This window comes from Mus caroli, unplaced genomic scaffold (assembly GCF_978045245.1).
Source record: "Mus caroli unplaced genomic scaffold, Mus_caroli_1 scaffold_18, whole genome shotgun sequence".
Classification (NCBI taxonomy): domain Eukaryota; kingdom Metazoa; phylum Chordata; class Mammalia; order Rodentia; family Muridae; genus Mus; species Mus caroli.
The window spans coordinates 61,301,704-61,318,409 of record NW_028227273.1 but is presented as its reverse complement, the minus strand read 5'-3'; the positions used below and the strand labels follow the sequence as shown (position 1 = coordinate 61,318,409).

Here is a 16,706-nt window from a genome sequence, read left to right as displayed (position 1 = left end):
AACTTTTCTGACTCTTCTAGGATTTGATTTTCTTCCTCCTACCCGGAAGTCATTGAAACATTTTCATGACTTGAAGACTAGTCTGGGCTCTATAGAAAATTTGAGACCAGCATTGAGAGACCTTGTCTCAAAAGTTAAAAACCAGAGTTTTACATATTTTTGCTTGTGAGAAATGACTTTAGATGGGCTGGAGAGATGGCTCATCCGTTAAGAGCATTGCCTGCTCTTTCAGAGGTCCTGAGTTCAATTCCCAGCAACCACAGGGTGGCTCACAGCCATCTCTTATGGGATCTGATACCCTCTTCTAGTGTGTTTGAAGACAATTACAGTGTACCCATATACATAAAATAAATAAATCTTTAAAAGAAGAAAAAAATGAGGAATTACTTAGGAGGAAAAAAGTATGATTTTAAAAAATATTCCTTTAGTGTTCTGTTTATATGTATAGAGTGTCTTTGGGGTTTTGGTAGCAATCTGCTTGAAGCCCAGGCCTTGAACGTGTTAGGGAAATCCTCCCCCAGTGAGCTATATGCTCTTGCTGACAGTGCGTTAAGGAATATTGTGAGCTACCCCTCTGTTAATTGTAGGAGGTTGCCTATAAATGTAGGAATTTGCACTTTGGGCAGGGTTCCGCAGGACTGGGTTTCTTAGTCACTATTATCTAGGGTGGCTCATCTCAGGGGGAAGGGACCAGTTTCCAAGATGGCTGACTCTCATGATGGACTGTCCTTTCAGATAGAGAGTCTCCACAGGGCTGATTGGTCTTCCCTTTTATATGTATGCTGGGGCCAAGAGTGTGTATTCCAGTGGGGGTGCAAAGGAAATTATACTTTATGACATAAACTTCACTATCCAAGAAGTTATGGATGCTCTATAGAGTCAAGGAGAGTGAGATTAGGCCACATTCCAGAATCAGACAGCATTCTACACAGAAACAGAATCAAAACATCTCTCACTCTCTCTCCTCTCTCTCTGTTTCTCTCTCCCTCCCTTCTTATATGTGCCCAGAGGGTGAGGCAGTTTGAGCCACATGATGAGCCTGCTGGGAATCAAACTAGGGTCCTCTGCAAACGTAGTACATATTCCTAACCTCTCAGTCAATTCCCCAGCCCCAGTTTCTTATTTCCCATAGAAAAGTTTCCAATATGGGTATTAATTTCTACAGAGAGTTCTGATGTGAGTTTAAGTATTTAACTCATTAATAGCCTTTGTATATGTCCAAGAGTTCATGTGTGCAAGTGTGCATTTCTGCATGTGAAGGTCAGAGGAAAATCTAGATCGATATCCACTATTCCACTGGCTTTGAGATAGGCACTCTTAGTTTCTGCTGCCCTTGGTTATACAGAGCCAGGTCTCAACCTATGGGTGGTCGTGACCTCATTGTCAGATACCAAAGGCCATTGGAAAACACATATATTTACATTATGATTCATAACATAGTAAAATAACAATTATGAAGTAGCAATAACAATAATTTTATAATTGGCCTCACCAGCCGGGCGTGGTGGCGCACGCCTTTAATCCCAGCACTTGGGAGGCAGAGGCAGGCGGATTTCTGAGTTTGATGCCAGCCTGGTCTACAAAGTGAGCTCCAGGACAGCCAGGGCTATACAGAGAAACCCTGTCTCAAAAAACCAAAAAAAAAAAAAAAAAAAAAAAATTGGCCTTACCACAACATGAAGAACTATATTACAGGGCCACAGCCTTAGGAAGGTTGAGAACCAGTCTCAAGAGATTCTCCTGTCTCCACTTCCCATCTACCCACAGGGGTGCAATGGGGGTTAACAAACATTTCACCTTTGTCCTACAAGCTCTAATTTTGATCTAAAGCAAAATGCATTCGTTCAGTTCCTAAACCTGCCATCATTTAGAGTAATCCCAACACTTACTCAAAAGTTCCTAGTCCACAGTTCCTAAGAGATGCGAGGGGAACCCTTCATTGTGAGGCCTAATAAGAAACAAACAACAAACTAAAAACCCACCTACTAACATATTTCATGTATAAACATCAGAGTCCAATAGAGATAGAGTAATGTGGGCTAAGAAAGGTAAAATAGGAATAGAAAAATTTAAAATGCAAGACTGAATCGTACAACAAACATCCCTGTAGCTTCATATCCAGCACCTAGGGTGCCTGACAGCACCATCACTGCTCCAGCAGCCATTGGGAGCTTCGCCCCTTCTACTGCTTCTTGCAGCAATGAGGGTTGTTTTTTTTGGGAGGGGGAGAAAGGGAGGGAAGGGTTACTTCAAGTTTGTCTGAAGGATTTCACAGTAGGTATCTTATTCTCCTGACATCTTCCAATATCCTGAGGCCCCCATGTCAACTAAGCATTCAGATTCTCAGCAGTCTGCACCACCTTTCAAGGCCATAGTGAGGCACTGCCTGGCTTCAGTGGCTTTCTTGTAGCCAGGTGCAAGCCTTCAAGCCTCCCCCTCCTCCTATAGCTTTCATGCTTGCAGAAGCTGTAGTATGTGACCTTGCTGACAGGTTCTGCTGCCTCCAATGGCTTCTGTGTTTTTAAAGTTGGTTCTGGAAAAATGGTTCCCTAGGTGAATTACTTCGGCAGAAGTGAATCACTCTAGCAGCAATCTCAGTTAAGAGTTCCCCCTTTCAAATGTAGTTATGCTGTCTCAAGATGGAGCCGTCAGTGGATGGGGTCTTCCCTTCAAGACACCTGCCCCATTGTCCCAGTCAGGATAGGAGGTTTCTCCTTAATGGGTTAATCTGAGCATGACAGCTGTTTTCTCCTCCCCTCCCCCAACACCTTGTCTGCAACTTCAAACTCTCTCACACTGCTTTCTGTGCACACTGCATGAGGCCATGTCTCTCTGTTCTGCTCACTGCTCTTTCACAGGAGACCTGGACAATAGCAATGAGCAGTAAGTATAGTACAACCTGAATATAGTCCATCCTTAGGTTTCTTCTGCCATCAAATCAGTCCATGGCTTGAATGCAGCCTCATTCAAGTTCTCAGGGCATGAACAGAATGAAGCCAATGATTGTCCTGTGGCCCAGTTTTCAAAGGAGTCCTGTTCCCCTCAGAAGTTTTACTATCCCCATCTTCATTGTCCATATTTGCATCAGCATTGTGGTTCTCTGAACACCAATCAGTGTTATAAGCTTAGAGTTATAGGTCAGAAATTCACCAGTATGACCATGAATAAGTTTTAACAAATAAGAGGCATAGGCATAAATTGTTCTCAATCTGCCTTAATAAAGGTTAAATCTCCCCTCTAGCCCACTACCCAGCAGATGTAGTGGAAAAGAACGGCTATTATAGTATACAGTGAAGTGCACCTGGGAGGCAGAGACAGGCAGATTTCTGAGTTTGAGACCAGCCTGTTCTACAGAGTGAGTTCTAGGACAGCCAAGACTATACAGAGAAACCCTGTCTCAAAAACCAAACTAAACCAAATCAAACCAAGAAAAAAAAAAGGAAATAATAATTTGGATGATTCCTGTCTTTGTTGTTCTCTATCCAGAAAATAGCAAACACCAAACCTGAATCAGCACCTGTGGATGAGTCTACTTGGCAGACACCATCCTGGAATCAGTAGCTTAAGTCCAGTTTGCTTGGTAGGCACCACACGCGAATCAGCAAGGGCAGTTCAATCCAGAAGAAACCAAAGGCCTCACCAACCTGTCTGCATCCACTGTGGAAGCAACAGGAAGCAGCAGGAACCTCATGAGTTCTTTGGCGAGTTTATCTCCATCAAGTCACCAGCAGTGAAGGTCAACAACACAATGTAAAGCCAGCCAGCACATGCATGTCATCAGTAAAGAACAGAGAGACAGAGCAGTGCAAACCAATACTCTGGAATCGCATTTATATTTCTTCTAAACATTAAGTGTTCTTTCACATGTCTGTTTCAGCAAAACATCCTTTTACCTGTGTGCCCCAACAAAACATTATTTGACTTACCTACTTTCCAAAGAAAACAGTAGTTTCTGCTTCACAGAGACTTTATTAAGAGGCCATGGATACTGGCCACGTTCATACCTAAACTTCAGGCACAGAATATGGTGCTAAATTACATTAGTCAAGGACTGATAGGGGAAAACTCTCAAAGCTACACACTTCTTCCCTTATTGTATCCAGAGGCATTTATTCTGGCTTACTTCCTGATACATATGCCCTGACCACATGTGATCAAACACATCCTGTGCAACTGGGACAACTGACCTTGTTTACTGAAGTGAAAACATGTGGTTTGTCATCTTACATGAAAAAAGCTGTAGAGAGAATCTCTGTGTACTGTGTGGAAAAATCACCTGTCAATAGCTGGGGAACATAGTCCTGGGATGAAGTTGGCCACATTTAGAGTGGGTCTTTGCTCTAAGTTCAGCCTTTTTGACAGACTCTTATAGACACTCCCAGGAGTCATTTTCCATGGAGATTGTAGACCCAGAAAGATGGCCGTGATGATTGACCATTGTGACTGTTACATCAGGGTCTAGGACTATTCATCTGAAGACATGACGTATATCCTGCATTTATCTTATTGTATGTAGCCGAGGTTGACCTTGAGTTTTATTCCTCTTGCATCCACCTCCCAGATTGCCTGATGATAGGTGTAACCCTTGGTTTATTTATAGCTTAGCAGGTTTATTTTTGGAACTGGCATCTGTTATTATGGGGTTGGCAGCACCAAAGTCTAAGGCCCTAGACACCTGGTAAGACTTTAGACAGATGCTTTAGCTGAGGTTTTAGACAAAGTTCCTTCATGACTGTTGCAGTCAAGGTTTGCTCTCAGGTCCTTTCAGTACTCAGTGTCCTGAGGAGGTAATCAGTGTCCTCTGTTCTCAACTCCAGCAGTCTGAGTTCCAGTCCTCCTGACAGAGGAGGATTTGGTTGGGACACAGGAGTAGGAGGAGCAATCCAGAGTTTAATCAGAGTGAGGAAGGAAGGGAGAACATATTCTTTGAAGAAGAGCCATTCAGGACTGAAGAGATGGCTTAGTGGTTAAGAGCACTGGCTTCTGTTCCTTAGGAGCAAGGTTCAATTTGTCCTACTTACATGGTGGCTCAGAACTTTCTGTAATTCTACTCCCAGGGGCTCTCACACTCTTTTCTTTGCAAAGCTTCTGGAATCAAGCTTGTGTGTGGTACAGATACATACATGCAGACAAAACATCTCGATACATAAATCAAATAAATAAAAGAAAAAAAAAAAGAATGCTAAGTCAAGCAGAACAGCCATGGCTTCAACTGTGACAAGTGTGGGCCTTATACTGCTCTGTTCCATACAGTCTTTCCTTGTGTCTTCTCCAGTGTGGACTCTTTTAGAAAAGTTGTGTGTTTCCTTTGGACGTTCATTTCCCTAGAATTCAGTGTCATAAGTAGTTGTGAAATTGTTAGATTTTGCCTATGCTTAACAAGTACCTGTGAAGTTGACAAATTTACTAAAAGAAAGGGAAACAACACCTCGTGAAAAATCCCCTGGGGAGGAAGTCTTGAGGTTGCTTAATTTTCATCTCTCTATTAGGGACCCCTAGCCTCCATAGTGCCTCATTTCTTGTTTGGGGAGCCCTGAGTGGGTGAGTCTGGACTTCTCCACTGACCTCTGCCCTTATCTTGCTGTATCAACCACCAATCAAGTACCCTTACATTCTGTTTCAGGACTTTGAGCTTGCTTTTATCTGCCAACCTTTGAGCTGGTCCACCCATTGTTCTTTATGTCCGCACTTTGGTGGGATATTGGCTCCTTTTATTTGTCTAATAATGGGGAGCATGGCCATGGAAGGGTTCATTGATTTTTAAGTCCATGACTTGCTGATCTGTTAAGGTCAAGTCCCCCTTTGATCCTGGGAAGACAAGTCATTGCAGCCTTGTTCATTCTTGCCTGTACCCCTGTGCTCATAGCACTTCAGTCTGACTCCTTTCCTCCTCACAAACACTCTGAACTCTGACCCATTAGCTGCCAGGTGTATTTTCCCAGCCAGGACATCTATCTCTTCAGTCTGACCATGGCTGGATTCTCTGGTCTAGTTGGAATTGCTTCTATCACGGGGCTGGGCTGCTAAGGGAGGGGACTGAATGCTGCAAGACTGTAGCCGGTGAGCAGAGGCATCCCAGAGACAGGTCTGCAGTTCTGCAGTGAGGAATTCTGCATGCTGCACTCCCACCAGTGAGATGTGCAGAGATCCCTGGGAGATGCTCAGGGAACATCCTGAACACCATCCTGGAACCTGTACTTCCTCCTTCACGCTTTTATCAGCAGACTGTTGCCCTTGGAAGGGCCCAGAGTCACCTTTGCCCTTGACTCAGAGGTGCTGCATCCTAAATGCAACCTGCCTGTGTGTGTTGCTCTGAGTCTTTCCCCTCCACTCCAGTCTGGTCCTGCCCAACTTGTTTTGGCCTGATGCCCAGGCAGGGAGGAAATGGCTGAGCCTGGGAGGGATTTGATTGGTTCTGTCCAGCCTAACCCAGCCTCCCACACAGTTCCTGCAGTTGAAGGAAACAGGGGATAAATGTTTTTTCACAGGAGTGGGGAGAAGGTCTTAGAGAACCAGCAGCTCCTGAGATAAGGTATCAACTTGGGCTCTGAGGCAAGAGAGGGTCCTGACTCTGATCAGGATGGGTTTATCAGCGTTCGGGTGGCTCCATGGAGACAACTGTCACAAGTGACCCTGGGTTCCTGGATAACCGTTTGTGCTTCAGGCAGAGCCATCCCGGACTTTCAACAGCTCTTGTCTGTGTGTTCCCTGCCTCCTTCTCTCTCTCTCATTCTGTCTCTTCCTGTATCTCCCTCCCCTTCCCTGCTCCACCCCCTGCTCTACTCTATAGTTTCTGCCCATGCTCAAAATTCTGAAGTTTTTCAGGTTCCTCTTCCAAACCTCAGAATCTCCTCCTGTGTCTGCTCAGCAGGATGCTGCGGCTAAGTGTGTCTGGGCTGGACCTGGGCTCTGTGGTGACCTCGTCATGGCATCTTCTGCTGCTTGGAGCGGCTTCCTGGATTTTGGCCAGAATCCTTGCCTGGACTTATTCATTCTGTGAGAACTGCTCCCGCCTCAGATGTTTCCCTCAGCCTCCTAAAAAAAACTGGTTTTTGGGTCACTTGGGCATGGTGAGTATGGCAGCAGATAGGCTGGGGTACCCGGGTGTATGTGTTCCCTAGGCATCAGGAAAGGTCTGGAGCCTGTAGCAGGGAGAAGCAAAGAAAGTTATTTGGGCCTCTCTCCTCATCACAATGCCACATTCATTTGTCTTTCTTTCCAAGTTGTGCTCATCACCCTTTATCTCTTCCTGCCCTGGCACCTGCCCCACTGTGAGCCACACTCTCAGCAGGACTGAGGATTCCTTAAGTTCCTGGATGTGTGTCATAGTCAGTGGATCCCATGGTGAATAGCACAGAGTAGTGGCATCCCTGGTATATTCCATTTCGCTGTTGGAATTGAGGTCTTCCTTCAGTATGTCCAAGGTCTTGCCTCCTGTCTGGATCATCTCTCTTGGTTTCAGATCAGTGTCTGTATCTCTCTGGGTTGCTACTTGCCCCGTAGGATTCAGCTGCGATTTCTTACCTCCACCTACTGTTTGGGTGCAGAAGAGAGATTGTAGTTTTTTTTTTCCCTTCCACTTCTTGGCCACTGTCCTTCCTCATCTTGCCCTCTGTCCTGAAGATGCATTAGTGGGCTCCATTATGCAAGGTAGGTCAAGGATGAGCACTTTTAAACATTGGTAGTGATTATCTGAAGTGCTTAGAGTTTGTGCATGCTAAGCAATGACTTTATTCCAAAGGCACATCACAGCATGACCATTTTTCTCTGGTCTCAGCATAATGACTAAACTTCCTACTCAGCACCCTTCCCTGGTCACCAGGTTCTCTTGCTCCATGCTGCTCCATGTTGCAGAACCACATTGTGGGATTAGATCACTCGTAATAGAGATATCATCACCAATGCCATACATTCAAGTACTGCTTCTCTCAACAGAATCCTCTTTCCTACCAACATTCTCATGGAACCATTGCTATCCAATGTCTTCTCAGCATCACCATCCTTTATCCATGCTAACCTATCAGCTTCCTTACAGTCCCCTTTCATCTCCCCATGAGTTCAGATTCTTATCAAGATTTCAAGTGTGAGGTTCTTGACAATTCATTTTTTCCTTTAGGCATTTGGAAAAGTGTTGCTTTTGATGACCCCAAACTCCCATATGTTGTGTTTTGTTATGCACAGTGATACTATAGAATCAGATGACATGTCTCCTTGCATTCTTATACCCTCTATGTGGTCTTGGTGTACTAAATCTCCTGTCTGTTGCTCCTCCTCCTCCTCTTCCTCTTCCTCTTCCTCCCCACTACTTCTTTTTTTTCTTCTCCTTCTCCTCCTCTTCCTCCTTCTCTTCTCCTCCTTCTTTGCCTTCTCCTCCTCCCCCTTCTTCTTCTTCTCCTCCTCTTCTTCCTTCTCCTCCTCATCCTCTTTTTCCTCTACTTCTTGTTCTTCCTGTTCTTGTTCTTATTTTCCTTGTTCTTCTTTTTGTTCTTCTCTTTCTCCTTCTCCCCTTCCCCTCTTCTTCCTTCTCCTACTTCTTCTACTTCTTCTAATTGTACTTATTCTACTTGTTTCTGTTCTTCGTTCTTGTTGTTCTTTTTGCTTTTCTTCTTGTTTTTATTTTTCATTTTCTACTTGTACTTTGCTTTTCTGTTTATCTTTGGCTCTCTTGGAACTTGTTCTGTACACCAGGATGACCTACCTAAAACTCACAGAGACCTGCATCTGTTTCCCAAGGGATTAAGTGCTTGTGCCAACTCCATCAGGCTTCTTCCATCTGATTATAGACACAGGGTCATTGTCATTGGCTGTTCCCTTCTCTGCTTGTTTCTCATTTCTCTTACCCTTGATTACCATGTCCCTGAGTCCTGGCTCTATCTCCTTCATTTCCTCACAGCTCTCTGGTGGCTTGTCCACCTTTCCTGGTAGCTCCTATTTGGCTCCAGAATTAAATTCTTCTTGGTCTCCTCTTTGCTCCCTGAGGTCCTTCTCTGTGCACTGCTGGATCCTCTTCCCTCTGACCTTTCCACATGACTCCTCTGTCACCTTATCCCATTTTCCCTCTGTGGTCTTTCTTGAAGCTTTCTCCTTACCTGAGGGACACAACTCCTAAGTCATTCATCAGTTCCCTCCTTAGATGCCTTCCAAGTTCACACTTCTCTGGAGCTCAGGATCAATATTTGGAGACCTTTGTGATTGCTTGCTGCAATTCTTTGGAAGTTCCTGCAGAGAACTGGTCTTTTTTTTTTTTTTTTTTTTTAGAACTGGTCTTAATAGTCTGTGGTGAATTAGGGACAAGTGAAAGAATTGAATGGGATGAAATTAACTCTAATTTACACCTAATGGGAGGGGAGGATGGAGGAGTGAGGAAGGAAAGGGGGAAGAGGTGAGATAGATGATTTAGCTGTAGAAAAATATCTCAAGGAGAAAAAGATACATTCAGCAGAGAGGGGAGAGGGAGCGATCAGATGAAATGGCGAAGAATTGGAATAATGATAATGAAATACACACACACACACACACACACACGCACACGCACACGCACACGCACACGCACACGCACACACACACACACACACACACACACACTGAGATCTACCACTCTAATCACCTTCTTCTGCTGTTAGTTACCTATCACATCTTGCAATGTAATCTCCCTATGTTATCTATCATGTATCTGTCTCTATATATTCTATGTATCTCTCAGCAGCCTATCATCCATCTGTCTACCATCCTCTTCTTCCCAATCAATCCCTCTATCAAGTAGTAAGTCACCTACTTCAGACTCTGTGTGTGAATCTGTCTGTCCATCTGTCCATCCATCCTTCCTTCCATACATTGATCCTTCAATTATCTATATCTACATCACAAAACAAAGGGATGAGCAGAAGGATGTGTCAGAGAGGGATGTGGATAGACTCATGTGTACAGGAAGGGACCCATTGACTCATCAAGAGATTGGAATGAGTGGTCCAAGCAGGATGGTTAGAGGGATGAGCATGCTGGGCAGAAAACAGGAGCACCTATGACACCATGCATGTACTGGCCTCAACCTTCTCCATCTCCAGATCCAGAGCAATGAGGAAGGCATGCAGCTGGTGACCAAAATGGGCCAGACTTTCCAAGATATCCATCTCTGTTGGCTGGGACCAGTGATCCCTGTGCTGAGGATTGTTGATCCTGCATTTGTTGCCCCCCTGCTCCAGGCCCCAGGTATCCATTCTAGGATCCCAACCATTGGCTTCTTCTCTGTCCCTTATCTCAGCTCATTCTATCCCCGGATTGAACAGGCTGAGCAGCAGATGGGGCTAAATCTGACAGTGGCCACGTCTCTGTGGCTAACCTGTTGAGTGACTTTGAGTCTCTCAAGGTTCTGAGTCTCTCTTGCTGCTACAATCTGAGCTGTGAGTGATAGAAGCTCAACCCAGTCTGATCTAAGCCAGGGAAGAAATGTATTGGATGGGATCTACTTGGTGGTAAAACACTTGCCTACCATGAACAAAGTGGCAGGTTCCATCTGAGAACTGGAAATAATAACCTATGTCTTAGATGAAACGTCAATGTGTATGCTTATGGCTGTGGTTGCATGTGTGTTGGTTCATATCCATGTGTGTGTGCGTGCATGTGAAGGATAGTAGACAACCTGAGTTGCTATCCTTGGAACTCCTATCTTTTTTGATATCAGACCTTTCTCTTCTCTGGACTGTCTGGCCAGTAAGCCCCCAGGATTCTCCTTTCTCTACTTTCCCAGCAGTAGCAACAGCATACAAACATTTAAAGATATTTATTTTTGAGGCACTTATTTATTATTTTGAGATACTTTGTAGATACTTTGTAGATACTTTTGTAGATACTTTTGAGATAGCTTTGTAGCTCTAGCTGACCTGGAGTCCACTTTATAGACAAGGCTGATCTAGAACTCACAGAGATCCACCTTTGTCTGCCTCCTGAGTGTTGATATTAAAGGCATGTTCTACCATGTTCAACATTAATCTTTATTTTATGTATGTTTGCCTGTATGCAGGACCCTCAGTGGCCATAAGAGAGTGGCAGATCCGTTGGAACCAGAGTTACAGGTGGTTGTGAGTTGCCATGTGGGTGTTTTGAAATAAACCTGGGTCTTCTGCAAGAACTATCTTCTACTGACCCATCTCTGCATGCACAGGGATGGAATCCCTAAGTTATGGTTTATTCAGAATGTGATCTGAGAAGAGAGAAAGTGAATCCACCACCTGAAAAATTACCTTGTATCTCTTCTGCAGCCAACAATAGTGGATAGATTTACCAGAGCTCACTTCCAATCCTTTGGTCACATAGTCAGTCTTGCCTCTGAGATTCAAGGTTTCTTTCCTTATCATGTCCTGCATTTATGTCTCATTATTAACCCACTTTGCTGTTAGGTTCAGACTAAAGATGCTGAGTTTGATAAGGCTCTGTGGTGTGGGTATTACATTCTTTTTGGTACTCCCCTGATTGGGAATAGTTAATTCAGACTAGCAAACTGTTAGCAATGTGTGCATCTTCTGTTATTGACAGTATGTACATACAGATTCTTTTCAAACAAATGGGTCTGAATAGTCCTATGTAGAATAGAACAAAATAGTGCTTTTTATTTTTTACTTACTATTTGTCCTCAATGACATTCAACAACATTCTTGCAAGATGTGTATCTCATAGGTGAACAGTTGATGTTGTGCGAGGCATGTAACATAGGGCAAAGTCTTGCTCACTTCCCCAGGTTAGTAAATCTCAGGTGCCACACTCGCCTTGGATAGAAAGGACTCAAGCTGGAGACAATTTAGGACAGAGCTGGAATGGAAAGAACTGAAGGGAAAGATGCACCAGAGTCCAGAAGGGTGAGCCATGTCTGGTGGGCTCTGGAGACGCCTGATGGCTGGAGAGGGTAGAAGCAACTCTTCATGGTGGGCACATGGCTCTGAGAATAGAGAAACCCTTAATTTTGATCACTTAATGCTTAATATGGTATAGAGGAGAGAGCTAGAGGTATCTGTGGCATATGTCGGTCATATTTGAAACTTGTAAGGAACCACATTGAAATGCCAATCTGGGATTATCTGAAGAGCATAAACAGGTGAGAGCAGACTGTTATAGACTGTGTTGTGGCTTGTCAGGTAATGCCATGTGTATTCTTTATGATAGGTCATGATAATATGTGCCTCTTCTGTGTATATGAGGATATGCCAGGACATGTCAGAGAGCCACATGGATGGTGTGTCCTAAGTCTTTGCAAAGGCCTGTAAACTGTTTCTACTAGTCTTAGATGTGGAAAACATGGCAGACCATGTAGCAGTCTTGTCTAAGTGTACTGAGGCATGTTGTGCCCTGCTGGGTGACCTTTTCTCCCCCTGATGTTGCAGCCTGGTTCCTTTGTCTCTGTCCACTTCCCGCCATCCTGAATTTGGCAGGGAAGTGGAAAGCCTTGGGGCTGGGAGTTCACTACACTCCCATCATCCATCTGTCTTCCTCATGGCACCTGATTCTTTTCCTCCATGACAGCTTTGGTGGCTCCAAAGGACACAACTTTTTTACGCTTCCTGAAGCCCTGGCTGGGTGAGTACCTTGAAGTGAGGGTCAGAGGACGGTCAGAGGAATTTTCCACCTTTGTCCACTGACATTACTGCCCTCCCAGGGGATGGGCTCTTCCTGAGTTCAGGTGACAAGTGGAGCCGCCATCGTCGACTGCTGACACCTGCCTTCCATTTTGACATCCTGAAACCCTATGTGAAGATTTTTAACCAGAGTGTGAACATCATGCACGTAAGTTCCTCAAACCTAGGGTCCCATATACAGTTTTGTAGAAAAGGAAATATCTTCAGACAGATGCAGACTGAGGGTGTGGTTCTGTTCTAGGACTCAGTTTTCTTCTCGTGTCTCAGTTTCCCCATCTGTAAAGTGAGAATAATAATCTACCCAAAAGGTGATCAGGATGGTACCCTGGAGTCATTCTGTAGCATGTAGATGAGTTCATAGTAGGTAGTATCTACTCTTCTTCACATAATCCCTGAATCCTCAACCAACAGTTGATGTTCCTACAGCAGAAGCTCTTTCTCTGTGTGATTCTAGTTTACACTTCATTGCTCTAAAGCTGGTCATGGTGACCCACTCCTTAACCTGTCTGGGGAGACTCAAGAAGAAAGACTGTAAATCATAGGGCAGTACAAGCTACATCAACAAGATCTAGTTTCAAAGAACTAAGACCTTTCACCAAGAAGTTCATTGGGAAGTGGGTGAATATGGTCAAAATTTATTTGAAAATCAAACCAAACCTAAGGTCTTGTATAGAACTGAGTTCACTCTGGTTGTCAAGTATGGATAAATCCTGGTTTCAAAAGGGGAAAAGCAGAAACTTTACATGGACTCACTGTAAAAACTGAGAATGGAGGACTTACAAAAATCTGAAGCCATTTCTAGAGCCAAATAGAATGATAATCATCACAAACACTTATTGAGCACCTTATACATACAAAATATTATGCCAGTTCCATCGTCTACATTGGTTGATGTAGTTTCCATATTGCTGTGTTGCAGAGATGAATATGACTGTCATATTATGGATGATTAAATGAAAGGTCAGAGAGGTCAGTCTTGTCCAAGTTTACATGGAATAAGAGAGCATGAAAGGTAGAGAGAGCACTGAAGTGTACTTTACGGGTAATTTAGTCATGTCAATTCAATTGTGCTGGAAGACTTCATCAACCTAGAAGGCAGAGAGTTCGCCAAGAGCACACAGAGATAGGATTAAACTTGGCTTTGTCTCCTAACTAGTGTCTTCATCTGCGATCATAGCATCTTCTGCTCCCACCAGAGTTGGGATTTCCTTAGTATCAGGGCCTTTTGTGGTGTTTAGTGTTGAGAAGGAGCTCAAGGATCAAAGGCTCATCCCCATCTCTGCCCCTTCTCTGTTCAGGCCAAGTGGAAGCACCTATCCTCGGAAGGCAGTGCACATCTGGAAATGTTTGAGCACATCAGCCTCATGACCTTGGACAGTCTGCAGAAATGCCTCTTTGGCTTTGACAGCAACTGTCAGGAGTGAGTCCCTGTCTCAGCCTTGAAACAGAACCTTAAGACAGTCCATGTAGCTTTTCTTTTCTTCTGCCCTTCCATCACCTTCCTTTTTCCTTCGTGGTAGGGTCTCAGACTGTAGTTAGTCTGGCCTGGAACTCACTATGTAGATTAGATTGGCCTTGAGCTTCTGATCTTCCTGCATCTGCCTCCTGATTTTGGGATCACAGTGAGGAGCCACCATTTCCAGCAAGTGGCCAGATCTTAAAGATGTTGAATACCAAGCCAGAAGGATGTGAACTCCATCCTGTGTATCCCAGAGCATAAGAGAAGGTGTCTGTATAAGGGGTGGGGGTTTCTAGTTACAGTGAGCTTGGGCAATCCAGTCAATAGAGGAGATTCATAGAGTTACAGGAGGCAGGAAGCCTGGAGAAAAGGGTCTGATCCTGGGCAGAGTTACAGGAAATTGCGAGAAGAGCGGAAACAGATGCTGAGTGAATGAGGAGATGAAATGATGTCCATTTGTACCCTGGGATCTGGCTTAGAAGGCTACTTGTGGGGAGCAAGAAACAGAATTTGTGTATCATAGACACCCTTTGCTGGGTAGATCCTAATCCTGGAACTCTGGCTGGAGTTTTCCTGTGTGTTAACTTGCCTCCTCTCTCTGTCTTGTCCTGTAGGTCTCCCAGTGAATACATTTCTGCCATCTTGGAACTCAGTTCCCTCATAATAAAAAGGTCACATAAGCTCTTCTTGTTCGTTGACTTCCTGTATTACCACACTGCTGATGGGCGGCGCTTCCGCAAGGCCTGTGACCTGGTGCACAACTTCACAGATGCTGTCATTAGGGAGAGACGGCACACTCTCTCCAGCCAAAACCTTGATGAGTTCTTGAAGTCCAAGACTAAGTCTAAGACTCTGAACTTCATTGACGTTCTCTTGTTGGCCAAGGTGTGCTCATGTGGGGTCTGGGTTACAGGAACATTCATGGTCAGTCTTAGACAGAAGCTGGACTTGACCAGGAAGTCTTGGGGAGTTACAGACTCTGCTTATGAAAACTAGACACCACACAGGGATCCCTTTTAGATGTAACTCTTTGAAGGCTCTGCTAAAAGAGCAAACAGTGGGTAGGAAACCAAGGGAGAAATGGAAGCAGGCTGTGGAGAAGACAGAGGAGGCATCTTGTGTGCACAATGGGTCTCAGACTCTGTGTCCTATCACCTGTCTTAGGGTTTCATTGCTGTGAAGGGCCAACATGACCAAGTTCACTCTTATAAAGGACAACACTTTATTGGGGCTGACTTACAGTTTCAGAGTTTCAGTCCCTCATTATCATGGAGGGAATCATGGCAGTGTGGAGGCAGACATAGTGCTGGAGCAGGAGCTGAGAGTTGTAAGTCCTAATCTGAAGGCAGCCAGGAAGAGACTGTCTTCTGCAGGGTAGAGGCTGAACATAAAGAGACCTCAAAGACTGAAGGCATGACCATCCAGAAACTGCCCCACCTGAGGATCCATCCCATAAACAACCACCAAACACAGACACTATTGCAGATGCCAACAAGAGCTTCCTGACAAGCGAGTGATATAGCTGTCTCCTGAGAGGCTCTGCCAGTGCCTGACTAATACAGAAGTGGATGCTAACAGTCATCCATTAGACAGAGCACAGGGTCCCCAATTAAGGAGAAAGTACACACGGAGCAGAACGGGATTGCAGCCCCATAGGAGGAACATCAATATGAACTAACCAGTAACCCTAGAGCTCCCTGGGACTAGACCACCAATCAAAGAAAACACACCGAGAGACTCAAGGCTCTAACTGCATATGTAGCTGAGGATGGCCTAGTCAGTCATCAATGGGAGGAGATGCCCTTGGTCCTGTGAAGGCTGTATGTCCCATATAGGGTAGTGCCTGGGACAGGATATGGGAGTGGGAGGGTTGGGGTGAGGATAGGGTATTTTCGGGGGCAAAACTAGAAAAGGGAATAACATTTGAAATGTAAATAAAGAAAATACCTAATTTAAAATAAAAGGGAGACCTCAAAGTCCACCTACACAGTGACACAGTTCCTCCAGGAAGGCCACACCTCCACTCTGTGGTCAAGCATTCAAACACGTGGGTGGTCTGCACACACACGGTGTGAATCGAGGGTCTTGTTTTGTCTTCAGGATGAACATGGAAAGGAGCTGTCAGATGAGGACATCCGGGCAGAGGCTGACACCTTTATGTTTGGAGGTGAGAGTCCCTGTGTAGGGCTACAGAGGAGGTAGAGGTGTGCCAGTCTCAAGTAACTATTTTGGGGAGACCTAGACTCCCTCCATTCTTTCTTTCCATCCATCCCTTTTTGGAGTCATTCTGTCTGGATACAAGTGCCCCATTTGGCTGAAACAGGCCAGGGACACAACCCTGCTTGTCTCTCTACCCTTTAGGCCATGACACCACAGCCAGTGCACTCTCCTGGATCCTGTACAACCTGGCAAGGCACCCGGAATACCAGGAGCGCTGCAGGCAGGAGGTGCAGGAGCTGCTGAGGGGCCGAGAGCCTGAGGAGATTGAATGGTGAGTATGATAGTCTCTGCTCTTGGAGCTTCTGGTCACCATGTTCGTTGCTGCATTTCTTACAGGGTGTGTCTGTGTAGCTTGGGTTGGATTACAGAGTCTTAACCCCTGTGCTTTTAGGGATTACGTG

The 16,706-nt window shown here is 44.9% G+C and overlaps 1 protein-coding gene across 1 annotated transcript in view; it reads left to right on the top strand.

The window, feature by feature from the left end:
- Positions 1-6,410: 6,410 nt before the first annotated feature.
- Positions 6,411-16,706, top strand: part of LOC110312474 (cytochrome P450 4F5) — a 17,738-nt gene continuing 7,442 nt past the window's right edge. Inside the window, exons 1-9 of the mRNA XM_029471053.2 lie at positions 6,411-6,532; positions 6,869-7,070; positions 10,065-10,209; positions 12,514-12,567; positions 12,647-12,774; positions 13,925-14,046; positions 14,700-14,970; positions 16,186-16,252; positions 16,447-16,576. Of these exons, the coding sequence (XP_029326913.1) occupies positions 6,873-7,070; positions 10,065-10,209; positions 12,514-12,567; positions 12,647-12,774; positions 13,925-14,046; positions 14,700-14,970; positions 16,186-16,252; positions 16,447-16,576 (1,115 nt within the window). The 5' untranslated portion in view covers positions 6,411-6,532; positions 6,869-6,872. The remainder of the gene's footprint in view (positions 6,533-6,868; positions 7,071-10,064; positions 10,210-12,513; positions 12,568-12,646; positions 12,775-13,924; positions 14,047-14,699; positions 14,971-16,185; positions 16,253-16,446; positions 16,577-16,706) is intronic.